At 39.3% G+C, this 14,896-nt stretch overlaps 1 protein-coding gene across 1 annotated transcript; it reads right to left on the bottom strand.

The window, feature by feature from the left end:
• Positions 1-4,076: 4,076 nt before the first annotated feature.
• LOC140227257 (uncharacterized) lies at positions 4,077-10,198 on the bottom strand. Its single transcript, XM_072307679.1, has 5 exons — positions 10,087-10,198; positions 7,373-8,750; positions 6,164-6,386; positions 5,582-5,661; positions 4,077-4,924 (listed from the first exon to the last, which is right to left on the bottom strand). The coding sequence occupies exons 2-5, from the start codon at positions 8,703-8,705 to the stop codon at positions 4,680-4,682; spliced, it is 1,881 nt and encodes a 626-aa protein (XP_072163780.1). The 5' UTR covers positions 8,706-8,750; positions 10,087-10,198; the 3' UTR covers positions 4,077-4,679.
• Between the last annotated feature and the right edge of the window lie 4,698 nt (positions 10,199-14,896).

The raw sequence follows: 14,896 nt of genomic DNA, 5'->3' as shown, positions 1-14,896 counted from the left end.
CCTTCTCTTCCTTCTCAATACACTCCAGATTAAATTCATACAGTAAGTCACATCACAGAAATGCACACAGATTTTCCGCCTTTGAGAGAGAACAAAAAAAAAAGCAAAGACAATATACTTGTATATTGTCAAAAATAAACTGACTTTGGACCCATGTTTGGAAATGCCTTCATACTCTGAAGATTGTTGTTGAGCCATTTTATAATCCTTTCCTGTAATTCAATGTTTAGTTCGCAAACACACTTCCTTTCTACTCATGAGAGCACTTGGTGCTTTAAGATATATGAATACAAAATATAATACACTGTGTATGTATATTTTATATGTGAGACATGAGAAAGATAGGGAGAAATCAGTGCGTAGCTTTTACATTATTATTCCTCTCTCTGTTCTTCCTTTTTGGAAAAGTGCAAGTTTACATATATAATTATATGAAGAGTTTGTTTGCAAAAACCGATAAGTCCATATTTGCCAAATGGAGATATTTGCGATTAAAGGTCAAGAAAAATAGAGAGAATAATAAGAAAATTTTTGCTTCTTTTGACCATAACTTCAAAAATGTACCTTTATATGTAGTGACCAATATATCATTTAAAAGGTATTATTTTGTACTTCATGACAGAGACCGTACTTCAAAATCTTCAAAAATGGACTTATCGGTTTTTGCGAACAAACTCTTCATATATATACATACATACATATATGCACGTGTGTGTGTGTGTTTGTGTGACTAAAGCATCACTGTCAAACTATGAGAATTACACAAATTGAACATAAGGTCTCCAGGACAAATGTAAACATCCACACAAACAAGCACACATGCACACACTCACAAAATATTACACATACACCGTACACATAATTACAAATAACAATACGCATAAATCCTACTCACATTGACAAAACTGAGCAAACAAGGCTAGCAAAACATTTCCTTTGTAATATCTTTATTACAACAAAAAACTTGTATGACAATTCATCATACACACTGAGATGCAAGTTGGTCTCTTCCATGACTGCTGTACAATTACTATGCACTTCATGTACACTATACAAAATAAAAAGAAAGATAGAAAATTGATAAAGGAGTGCTTTCAAAGTTATCTTTATGCTGCTTCTCAACAGTGGTCAAAATCTACCCTAATACCTTTCTGGTTGTTGTTTTGTTTTGTTTTGTTTTGTTTTGTTTTGTTTTAATTTGTTTTTTATTCATTTCTGAGTTTGTGTTTTGTTACACCAGATTACAGGTACATCACACAAAGTCTTAAAGGACAAGTTCACCCAAATAAACGTGTGGATGGAGTGAATGCAGCATTATCAGTGGAACACACCAGTGAAAGTTTGAGGGAAATCATACACTTCGTTCAAAAATTAGGACTTTTAAAGATTCTGTGCATCCATTACTGGATAAGAAGATGACTACAGTTTTGTGATGTCACATATGTACAACAATATAATGATAATGTAGAGAGAATTCTACAAAATTTCATTTTTCTTTTAATGAGAAGTACACATTCCCTAGACTTGTTACACACACATGTTACAGCAATAATACTGTTTCCCCTACTTTCTGAGAGAGGTAAGCCAAAGACTCTTTCATTTTGCTAGAAAAAACAAAAATATGTTGAATTCTCTTTATATTTTCTTTATATCATTGAATATACATGACATCACAAACAAGTCTGTGCCTTGCATGTCTCAAATGACCAGCAAATAGAGTTTCAATAAATTTTCTCCTTTGGAAATGTCATTGTACCGTTTGCAGCAGATTACTGTCCAGTTGCAGTGACTTAGCAATTAAGACTTGTATGGGGGAGCTGTTTGTAGTAGTGTAGCTACATTACCAAGCAAAGAAATGTGTTTCTTTTATTCTATTTTTTATTTGAAGTTTTTCTTTTTTATACACAAATGAATGCAAGAATTGTGAGGTGATAGCATCATCATTTCATTCAGTTTTCATATGTTATTGCAACTCAATTCATTTGTTCCTGAAATCAAGTGAACCTTTGAAACTCTACAACTTCCTGACTTTGTGCCAGATTTTAACCAATCTCCTAGAGGCAAATTTGTTTGGTTTTGCTCTATATGGTATCAAAATCATTTTTACCACAGAAATGACATCCATCGCTGACAACTACTGACAAACATAGGATAAAAATTCAAGTACTTTTGCTATTTATAAAACTGAGTATGTCACATTCCAAGAATCCTGAAAGAGGGCTTTACTGACAAGAATACACGCTAAACCTTAACAAATTTTAGCACCAAAGTCATAAAATTCCACTCTGAGTGTATAGAGCTAGTCTCAATGATAGCCAGCTTGTACACAAAGGCCATCTGTTCAAAACGAACAAGCAGCAATACAAAGCAAAAGATAATATAAACAGAGAAACAGCTTTGCAATTTTTTTAAGTGAAAGAAAAGAAACATAGAATATCTGTAAATACAGATATTCAAATAGTGGCTCTTTTATGCAAAGCATGCAACCGACTGTAAAACTTGCTACTGTATTCAGGGCTTATTATTCAAAGAAAGACCTAATTTGTGTCATGGAGATGGAGAGGGAAACCATACATTAACTTCAGCAACCAGAGTGTGAAAATTCACAGTATTACTCAAGCAGTCAGGATTTGGAAACATGCTGATTTTAACATAGCATTATTGCAAAGTCCATCCCCCATCCCCCCCCCCAAAAAAAAATAATAATAACTAGAAATGTCGCTATGGCGACTGATGCCTCCGCCATAATGCATGATTCTCCCAATAGGTGTATGGTACAATGTCTTCACAATGTGTTATGACAGTTTCACAAAACTGACAAAATATTGAGATGACAGGTTTGTCAGAAATATCTTGAATGTTCACTTTCCTTCAACTAGGTTTGCTATAATTGTCTAAGAGTGCAGGTACCTGTATTTGGGGAATTGAGAATTTTTACGTGACTTCTGACCTACCCTTTTATAAGTTTATGCATTGAGTGATTTTCAAGGTATGAAGAAAGAGTGTAATTACAGTATAAAATATATATATATTTGCATTTAAACCTGACCTTTGACCCTTAACCTTTGACCTTTGACCTTCTGGCTGGAAATTTCTCAGAGAATCTCCATTAGGGAATACATGTATATATCAAGTTTTAGTTTTAAAAACAATAATGTAAGCATTGCATATACTAGTATATGAGGGAAATAGTAAAATTTTGAGGAGTTGGCCTTGACCTTTGACCCCCTGACTAGTGACCCATGACCCCTACATTCCCATGAAAATCCCTGCCAGTCAGTACATGTGTATGTACCAAGTTCCATGAAGATACATTGAACCACTTGCAAGAAAAGTGAAATTGTAACATATTCACCTAATCTTTGACCTTTTGACCTTTGACCTTATGACATGAAACTCTCTCTGGAGAATCTTTATGCAGTAGTACATGTCTACACTAAGTTTCAAGATAATACCTTTGGGCATTGCATGGATATGGGGGAAATAGCAACGTTTTTAGCATTTGACCTTGACCTTATGACCTTTGACGTCTTGCCAATGTCACTAAAATCTACTCAACTAATTGCCCCATCATACATCATCCTTGGACCAAGTTTGGTGAAAGCTGCTTCATCCAGTTTTGAGTTATCACGTAAACAGATAAATTTTAGGATTTGACCTTGATCTTTGACCTTTGACCTCTGTCAAATTTCACTCAAAAACTAATCAAGTAATTGTTCTATCATACAGCATCCTCAGACAAATTTTGGTGAAATTTGCTGAATCCAGTCTTGAGTTATCGCGTAAACAGATACAATTTAATGATTTGACCTTGACCTTTGACCTTTGACCTTTGGCCGATTTCACCCAAAATCTAATCAATTAATTGCCCCATCATACTTTATACTTGGACCAAGTTTGGTAAAATTCCAGTCAATATTACTCAAGTTATCGCGTAAACGAATGCGGACGGACGTACGTACGGACGTACAGACGTACGGACGGACGGACGGACGGACGGACGGACGGACGGACGGACGGACGGACAACCCGAAAACATAATGCCTCCGGCACCACTTCGTGGCGGAGGCATAAAAAACAAGTACTTTAAATATCTGTACAAACTCTGAGGGGACATATGATCTTATATGACTTACTACCATCTTAGGAAGGGTGGGCTGACCAAACTTGAAAACTCCTCAGGGACAAACAAAGACATCTAAAAGGGCTGGAAACCACAGACGATGATGGTGATGATCCACAGCATTTGCATGGCGTGGTATATCTCTTGTAGCACATTCAAAGAGGGAGTAGAAGTATGGGAAAGAGGCTGGACATTTGCTTTGCACCTTAGCATTTCATCCTCGTTGTGAGTGCATACACTTTACCATGCATAGTCATCCAATTACTTCCTATGTTCCTGTTCACTGATGTGGAAGTAAAATGATTGTACTAGTGAAATGGTAAAATGATAAAACATCCTTTGCCATACGCTGTAAAACCAGAAATTCTTGCGAGCATTTTTAATTTCGCGAATTTAAAATGGACACGAAAGTTCTTGTCTTCACTCTATGTATTGATTGCCAGTGGCAATTCACGAAAAGTTCATGGTGCGAAAATTTCTTGTTCTACAGTAATCCATAGGAATAGGATTTTTGCCATTCAAATGAACACGCGAGGCTGATAAAACTGTCCATAGATTACATATCCAGGTCGCTGCGTATGTGCACTTTGCCCTGCGGCCTGTTCGGGGTCGTCACGTTGGCCGGTGACGATGACGAGCCGTCCCCCGTCTGATCAGTTTCCATGGCGACCTCATCCTCCCTCTTGGTCTCACCCTGATCGGCGATGGTACTCTCGATCTTGCGGTGCCGGAAGATGTCGTTGAGGACCTTGTCCATCCTGGCCACTCGCTTCTTGCCGCTTCCCTGAGCCTGCCCACTTCCTGTGGGGATTGAACATTTATAGAGTTCAGCATGCATGTTGATACATCTAAGAAGATTGTTCTGTGGAGCAATAGCCGTAGAATTTACAAACCCTCCACACAGAGGACTTTTATGAAGTCCAATGGATGAGAATAAAAGACTGAAAAGGTGCAGAAAAGAATTCTCATAATAAGAATACATGTAGTTCCAAAGGGAGCTTACGAGTAGTAAGAGAAAGGGAGCCAGCATACCCCCTTCTCAAACACTTCTCAGAATAATAATAATAATAATAATAATAATAATAATAATAATAATAATAATAATAATAATAATAATAATAATAACATTAATAATAATAACAATAATAATAATGCTGATAATAATAATAATAATAATAATAATAATAATAATAATAATAATAATAATAACAATAACTAACAGTGCTTATATAGCACTGAATGTCTGCTTATAGAATTTCAATTTTCTTTGCCAGCCATCCTCGAGAAAAAAGAGACTATTTTTCTTAAATTTCTAATGTTTGATTTAACTATCCTTTGCCATAGTTCATGTGATAATGGCAAAATTCAATTACAGAATGTAAATGGGTGCTTGGACAAAATTTTCACATAAATCTAGCAAATTGGTTTTCAGGCATGGCTACATTTAGTAATACATACCAAGGACTCGTCGCGGTGTCACGGTCTTTGCCGTCGAATCCACATCCATGTCAAAGTCAAATTCTGTGGGGATCTCCTCCCTAAAAGAGAACAGCACATCAGAATAACAGGATGTCAGCTAAATGCACACTTGAAAAAAAAAAAAAATATTTGGGGTTTGGGTGATGATCTTCAAGGTAGCACCAAAAACAAAAGCACAAGGGATGATGAATAAACTTATGATCTAAACAAAACCATTACTCCTTTTATGCACTTATCATATTACCAGTCCTTAATAGCAAACATCTTCTTCTTTTCTTACTGGACTGCATCTCTCTGCAGATGTCCTCTATCAGAGATTATTGGAGATTACAAAATGACAACAGCCTTTGTCCACAATTAGAAGAGTCATTACATGATGGACACAAAGAATTCTGATTCTTAACCTGTTGAAGACAAGTCCCGAGAATACTAGGGCAGGTGTCTACAGGAAATGCGTGTTATAGCAAAATCAGTCCGTCCTCGACGGGTTAAATTCTTGAGTATAAATACGACATCCATGTCTGCACTAAATTGAGTTTTGAGAAGCAGTTTAAGATTTACTTTGAAATCTCCATCTTCTCCTCATCCTCTACGTCCTCCATCAACTCCTTCTCCTCTTCCTTATCACCCTCCTCGCTTGGAGGTCTCCTGCCAGGACACTTCCACGTCAGTTCCAGGATGCCCTCCTGGTCCAGCTTCCTGTACAGCTCCACGATGACCTCAACAGGGGGCTCCCAGTAGCCGCGCTTCACACTGACTTTCTTCTTCTTCTCCCCTGGCTCACCTGGGATGGGGGAGGGGTTGGAGGTGCAAAAAAATTGGGTGCGGTCAAAGTCATAGATAAAGTGAAAAGTGAATGATCTAAGCTTTATCATTTACTAAAGGTGTGTCAGCTCATTAAAGGCACTGTCTTAATGTTTCCAGTTTGAAGAATCTAAGCTGCATGGTTCTCCATCCTACAGTGCATCACAAATTGTCCTTTTTAGAGAGAGAAGTACACTTTATTTTACATTTTTATTGAGAAACGTTGAGGCAAAAAGTGTTCTCCCCACTCTATTAAGGAGTTATACAGTCTAGTGCTCTTTTGATGTCACAGAAAATACATTTTTGTTAACTTCCGTTTAGATTTACTTGACATCTCTGTACTCTTGTCACATGACCACATCAAGTATTTTTGTAAAGTTCCAATTTTAGAGACGAATTCACAAAATTATCTAACACTTTTATAATTACTGTTGAACAGATGGTATGAATTTCCCCTAAACAAGCAGCGTGATTCATCAAATCTTCTGCATTCACTAAATCGACAATACATGTACTTATGATGTGGAACATTTAAGGATTGTATTTCTACAGAAAATCAAAATCATGTATCACTGATTTTTAAAAGAGTTGACTCACTGTGATGTGTTAAAAGTCACAGAGACCTAATGACAACTCTTAGGAAAGAAGAATACTGTTTCTTTGCACTCTGTATTGCTGTTAAGTTTTCTAAAAACTGTATTTTTAATTTGACAAGGCAAATAATGAAAACTTCCGCTTAAGACACTTTGCATCAGCAAACAGCATTGACTTTGGCTGTCTTGCATGGTTTTTTTTTTTTTTTAATACATACAAATTATAGAAAGGGTGCATTAGACACGAGCAACAGCTCTCAATTTGTGCATAAGCTGCTGTTCTGTTTTTAGGCAAAAATTAATATCACACTCTCTAAATTTGTGACATAACAGCCTGGCTTTCAAGTAAATGCTGTCACTTGACAAGCTTTACCTTCAAGAGGTTCACCATTCTCTTCTTCTTCATCACTTGCCGGTATGTCCCAGTCATCTGTTAGCTCCTTCTGCTCTTCTTTCTGGTCTGGATCGCTCGGCTTAGAGACCTCAATAGTAGGGGGAGCATCCACCTTCTCCGAAGCCACCGATGTGGGGACCGTGCTGTCCACATCTCCCCTGCTCTGCTCGGCGATGATCTCGTGCACCGCTTTGCTGTGTTCGACGGCAACTTCAGCTCCTGCAACCTTGGGCACTGTTTCTGCCGGAGGATTTGTCTCGTCCGTCTCCATTTTGTCTGTGCTTTCCACAGTTGCAGACGGTTCTGTGGCAACTTTGACAATGTTTTCCGCCTGATGGTCCATAGCCACGTAATCATCCGTCTTCGGTTCGCTCTTCACAACAGTGTGCGTCTCATTTGCTGGTGTTTCACTTTTGACTGACTGAAGCACCACATCTGACTTTGCATCAACGTCTTTGCTGTTACCAAGGTGTCCCTCAACCCTGTTGGGGTCATTTGCTGTGACTGTTGGCTCATCTTTTTCATCATCTTTGGCGGCAATTAACTTGGAAGGAGACAAGTCTCCTTCTTTCTTAGGAGCCACGGGAGCCACATCATCGCTGGGAGTCTCCACCCTCCTCGGAATATCATTCTCTGCGTGAACAATTGGCTCCTCTTTGATAGGACTTTCTGTGGCAGAGTCCTTCTGCACCTCAGGTTTTACTTCTACACTATCAACACTGATTCTTTCCTTCGTTGGCTGTTCAGGCTCTGACTGGACCGACACAATCTTGGTTTCCTCAACTGTTCTGTCAATTTCACATGCCTTGTCGTTCGTGGGTTTGTCTGCAGACTCACCAATAACATCTCCTTTGCTATTACCGGACTTTTCTGCCGTCTTTTCTGCAGTCATGTCTGTCCTAATCAGCTGATCACATTCCATGGGTGCAGGGGGATCCACAGGTTCTTGTTTCACTTTCACAACAGGTGCTGAATTTGATTTCACATCACCATCTGCTGAAATATCCGCAGCTTTTCCCTTCGACTCCTCTGAAGTTTTTCCATTTGTCTCCTCAAGGGTTTTTCCCTTTAACTCCTCTGCAGTTGGTCCACTTTCTGCATTTGTGATGGAAGGTTCCCCTTTTGGTATTATTGCTTGGACATCCCTTTCCTTCCTGTCTGCCTCTTTTTGTTCAGGACTAGCGCTGACAACATCGTGCATCTCCGGCACTTTCTTCTCCCCTCCTGCATGTTCTGGGGAGGAGGCATCTTTGCTCTCCTCAATCGCCTTCCCACTTGTGGAGGAGACACTGGCATCAGGGGCAGGTTCCATGTCTAATCCTGGGTTTGTTCAGGGATCACGCACTTCCATGTGTGGCTTGAAAAAAAAAAAATAGGCAACAGTCATCATTACACTCACAGAAGCAGAACAGCTATGAATGATGAAAATACATTTTATTGCATTCTCAGATATTTTGTAGAGTGGATTTTTTTTTTTTTTTTTTATGGGGGGGGGGGGGATTTTGTGCTAATCCATCGCCTAAGGCCTTGCTACACTACAAATGCCAAATGGGGTTAGATGCTAAAATGCTGTAAATTTATGCGCACACAGTCTAGAATCTATAGTGTCAGAGAGTAGTGTGCCACTGCTACATGTAGTCTGTAACAATGAGCCAGTTTACAGTTCCACTTTGTGCATGAGCAGAAAAAGTTCATTTGTACAATCGAGCACGTTGGTCTTTTAATTCAGAGATAAGCATCCCTGATGTAATGAGTATTCATGCAACCTTTATAAATGGTGCTTATTAGCACATCCACCTGACAGCAAGCCTGGTATTTACTGTAGCAATGTTGGTAGAAATAGTTTATTTATGCCTTCAAGAACGCAGAATCGCCGCAACTTTTCCAAAGCGCACGCGAACAGGTCCCATGTAAAGTCATAAGAATCAGGGTCACCGAAAAAGTGCTAAAAATTGAAAAATTATGCCGTTCTGTTGCGAGATTTTTCACTTTAAAAATCGCAAGCTCAGAGTGTGATGGTATCCTCAAAAAACACAAAAGAAAAATAAAATCTCCGTACGTGCGCAACATGCCGATGCAGTGAATAAATGTACAGGGGCTGAATGCAAGTGCAGAGTCGCCGAAATTCGGACATGAACAGGCGCCGCAATGTCCCCGATGCAACCTTACCCCAACAAGGTATGGCACGCGCCCATTTTTCAGCGGGCTTGGCTTGTATGCAAATTGACATTGCACGCATGTCCGAATTTTGGGGAACTGACAAGGTGATAATATTTGGGGATTCTGTGAAATTTCACGACGTAAAATTATTTAACAAAATCAATATTATTAGGAAAAAGTAGGTTAATGTTACGTTGATATATTTAACATACATTATTATAGTGAAAAGATCTAGATATAATTTTGTAGAGTATTATTTGAGTTGAACAAATATTGCATAAAAGCTTATTAAGTGTCCAAAAATTGGGGGTTTTACTCTAGACCGTCGTGTCTATTTGTTAAAATAAATTTTACACGACTTTAATAGGACAGACCTACATGATGTACAGCCCCGCCATTACTATCACAAGAATGAATATATGGGACTGAACATTCAAATGCTTTTATTTAGTTTCCCTAACTCATGATTTTTTAGATGCAAAATAATGAAAACCGAAAAACAATTCCTCTTGATATAAGCCGCACATACTCACAAATATATGTATCTCAGGTAATGAAATGTTCTCCAATCTTCTCCATGCAAGAGTTGACAAAACTGAAGGAGACATTTATTTCATTGTTGGCGCTTTGAGCATGCAAATATTTTGCATGTTTGGGTACTGACGTTGGGGGCGCAGCCTGCCTCGAAATTTAAAAATAAAAATACAGTAAAATTTAGTCAGTACAGTAGATCTACACAGAAGAACTGGAAGTTTGCTCAGCTCAGGGACCATAATTATTCAGTAAGTGGATCTTCTTTGACTTAGCTTATACAGGTATTAGTTCATTAAGAAGGTGTAATTCTGGCATGATATAGTTGGGCGTTTGATGTCGTGGCGATTGATCTTGAAATTACATTTTTGAACGCAAGCATTGCATTGTCGCAGTTTCACTGCAGCTGCTCCGTTTCTCGGCGTTTGATTTACATGCCGACGCCTGGAGTTACGGGAGCACGATCATTCATAGTCCGCTGGAAGTTATATGGTGCTGCTGGTGACATTGACCGAAAGATCGGTCTGTATCTGGTCGTCGGGGATAATGTTCCGCGCGGAGACTGCGTCTGGTTTCACGCGTCCACGGATCCCCTGGAGAGCGATAACGTCAAAAAATAAAAGACTCTTCCGGACAGACGGATCTTTCTGTCTGCTCTGGTGACATATTCTGCCGCGACTAACTAGTCTATAAAACTTTACTTTAACACAGCCCAGTCGTATTCGCACAGTGCCACAGCGTACTAACACTAACAACAGCATCTGGTCGCCAGTGGTCGGGCTATGCCGCGGCCGGCCACGACCAGCCCCAATGCGTACAGTAGACACATTTATAAAATTTATTATATTCCACATACAGTTAAACTCGCCTAAGTCGACGTCGCATATGTCGAATAATCGCGTAAGTCGATGATTTTAAAAAGTCCCGATTTTTCCCCATTGACGTACGTGTATTAATTCACTCACAAGTTGAATTTTGTAAGTCGAATACTCGCCTAAGTCGATGAAATTCCAAGAACACTTTCACGGAAAAACCATTGAATTCACTGTGCCTAAGTCGAATAAGATTTTATTGTGTAATAAATCACTGTCATTTATTATTCATTATTTATTACTCATCATTATTTTGTTTGTCAGATGAGTTTGAGGTGACCAAAAAAATGATCTAAAATCAAAATTCAAAGCGATCGCATGGGATCGTTTAACTCTCTTCCTATTTGGAGGTCCGCTGGTACAGCCCTGTCAGCTGTCGCGCTACGTACGTACAGCGTTCGTACAGTACACATGCGTTCATTTAGATGTACAGTATTGAGCTTGCAGTGTACACGTAGCTTGGCATTTGGAGCGCTGTGCAGTGGAGTGGTATGATGGATGAAGCTGCTGAGTTTTCAAAGCGGAAAGTAGGGGGAAAGTTACGGGCACGGGTAAATCAGAATTGCACCTCTACACGCATTTCAAGTCACGGTATGGTAAACTGGAATCAATCACTGCTCAAATATCGTTCATATTCACTTCCCCAAGGTTTAACAAGGGTGTAAAGTAATCGGACCTGTGCCAATACTAATGCACTGTCCATGCAAAGTTAGCCGCAGCCCTGCTGGGCGACCCGTGCTGCGGCACACTGCTCCAGCTCTCGGCTCCAGAGTAGACAACATACATGTACATTAAACATACATGTATGTACCTGTGGTGAAACTGTAAGTCGATTTTTTTTCGACTTACGCACAAGTCGAAAATCGCCTAAGTCGATGTGTTTTGCTCAGTCCCGAGAAGATCGACTTATGCGAGTTTAACTGTACTAAGAATCTTTCTATAGGATTGGTCAAGAGCTGATCACGTGATAAAGCGTAGTTTTGCCCATCACATCACCTGAGAAGAACTAAGTCACTTGATAGTACACAGTGTAACGCACTTTCCCTTCAGTGTCGCGCAGTGCGCGCAGCAAATTCATTTAATTGTTTTGTCATTTATAAAGACAGCTGTTTGTTTTGCTGATCTCTGGCAGACCATACAGTCTTAACGTGAGATGAGTACACGCGAAATAAAAGTGTGTTGCACTGTGGACTATCATTTAACTAGGTCACTTGATAGTACACAGTGCAACGCACTTTCACGTCACTTCAGTGCCGTGCAGTACGCGCAGCAAATTCATTGTTTTGTCATCTACGCGCACACATAGCCTAAGCCCTAAGGATACCTAAAGACAGCTAAAACAGTCTCAGACGTGGAATAAAATGGGAATTTCTAGGACCCTTGATGTGGAATATAAAGCAAATAATCAACTTTTAGTTTCAGGCAATGAGACAAACAATCACTTCCTCGGCGATCTGAATGTGTACGCTATCTTTCCTCAGCTGCGCTTCGGAAAGATAGCTACATCCAGATCGCCTCGGAAGTGATAGTTTCTCCCATCACCTTCACCAACGATGATTATTTGCTTACTATTATAAGTATAACTGTGTACAAGGAGCGCCCCGGGGCGGGGTTACTTAATTTATGACAGTGCTGTGCGCCCGGGGGGGGGGGGGGGGGGGGGGGGGGGGGGGGTGTTTCACAAAGCTGTTCTTAAAGTTATGAAGGACTTAAGAACGACTGGTGATCAGTTCTTGTGCTGAATTATTGAGATTCCGATAAGCATAGCACATAAGAACTGATCACCAGTCGTTCTTAAGTCCTTCGTAACTTTACAGAGCTTTTGTGAAACACCCCCCTGCTCCTGCCTGGGCTCCAGCTGATGCCCGGGGCTCAGCTGGTGCCCTAGTACAAGTACTGCGTCTTCATTAACTGCCTGTTTAATATCATGGCCATCGATTGAACAACTTGGCTCTTTCTTCTTTTTTTTTCCTTCTTTTCTTTTTTTTACTTCAATGCTTCTGAGCTGTGTGATTTATACTTAAATTCTGTTAGATTAAATTCAACATTCAACAAATTAATTACACTCACGTTAACACTAACACTTTAACAGAACAATCGATCCAAATTAGTAGTTCAGCAATACAGAAATGACACGATGCATTTCTCAACAAGGCAATGAAATCATGTGCTATAGCAACACAGCCCTCGCACTAAACCCCGGAGCACTCCAAGTCTAACTGTGTGAAGGATCTCTCAAGCTCCAGGGTTTAGGGGCGCTCCTTCACACACCCTCACACTAAACAGGCCTTACATGTATTCGGTGCAAGAGCCCCTACCATATTCGCCTCACTCACACTCACAGACAGTGACCTGACAAGAATTTAAAATCAAAAAAACTTCCTTTATTAGTTAAGTTTCCCCCCTCCCCACCCAATTTTTCCATATACAGTGAAACCCCGTTATAACGAGTTCGGTTATAACGAGGAACCTCTTATAACGAGGTGATCGCGTCGGTCCCGTTTTCCTTTGCGTGTAAACCTATGGCAGAACGAATCGGTTATAACGAGATTCCGGTTATAACGAGGACAATTTCGGTGCATCATGATAAAGAAAAACATAAGCAATTTGATCGGATATAACGAGGTTCCATTTCTTGACTAAATTGCCGCTTTCAAACACGCGACAAACGAAACCCTGAAAACCGAAATCACGCTATCCACGTCTTTTTCCGTTTTACAGAGAACCGTTCCTTCCATATTTTCTTCTAAATCACGCGATAAGACACAGGAATGTCTTCCGATGTTCCTACTAAATCATTAAACATAATCATTCGATTTTCTTTTCCGCGAGATACGCGTGCGTGATATTACGGCAGACCACACCGCAACGAGAAATAAAAAAGATAACGCATTCAAAAACTTTTCATGTAGCGACACATGTGGCCAAAAATAGACAATTGGAATGCGTCTGCAACTCATTATTATATCCTTTCCATTTTTAGTTCCGACTTCCAGTTCTTTTGCTGCTTAGCAAATATGAGTGTGGATGATTAAAGCCGAAATAATTAATGAAATCATCGCGATCCCGTCGGGTGACAGTAGCGTAAATATAGTTGAATAACGCATGTTAACCTCCTTAATCGGTGTTCAGAAAAAGAAACGAACGCATTTATTAATTTGAATAGATCTGGATTTGTTCATTATCATTTAACAAATGATAATTTGAATATGAGTGTGTATGATTAAAGCCGAAATAATTAATGAAATCATCGCGATCTCGTCCAGTGACAGTAGCGTAAAAATAGTTGAATAACGCATGTTAACCTACTTAATCGGTGTTCAGAAAAAGAAACAAACGCATTAATTAATTTGAATAGATCTGGATTTGTTCATTATCATTTAAGAAATGATAATTTAAATATGAGTGTGTATGATTAAAGCCGAAATAATTAATGAAATCATCGCGATCTCGCCGGGTGACGCAGTAGCGTAAAAATAGTTGAATAACGCATATTAACCTACTTAATCGGTGTTCGGAAAAAGAAACAAACGCATTTAACAGTTCAAGGATGTACAAAACGTGAAGAGATTTTCGAAAGAAAGTAAATAACACATTTTTAATCCCGTCGGACACAACGATCATACATTGTATAAAATTACAGCCGAAATGATTCATGAAATTATCGAATTCCCGCTGGGCTCCAACAGCGTAAAATACCTCTCAAGTTAACGGTAAATAACGCATGTATGTTACTCTGAAATTATCGCGATCTCGCCAGGTGACAGTAGCGTAAAGAATAGTTGAATAAGCATGTTAACCTAAATCAGAAAACGAAACAAACGTATTTATTAGTTTGAATAGATCTGGGTTTGTTCATTATCACAATTTTAACACTGCATTTCACAATGAAGATTTTTCTTTCTTTCAGAATGGTCTATGAGGTACAGATTTGCGTAAA

Source organism: Diadema setosum, chromosome 4 (genome assembly GCF_964275005.1).
Source record: "Diadema setosum chromosome 4, eeDiaSeto1, whole genome shotgun sequence".
Lineage (NCBI taxonomy): Eukaryota > Metazoa > Echinodermata > Echinoidea > Diadematoida > Diadematidae > Diadema > Diadema setosum.
This window is presented reverse-complemented; position numbering and strand designations above follow the sequence as displayed.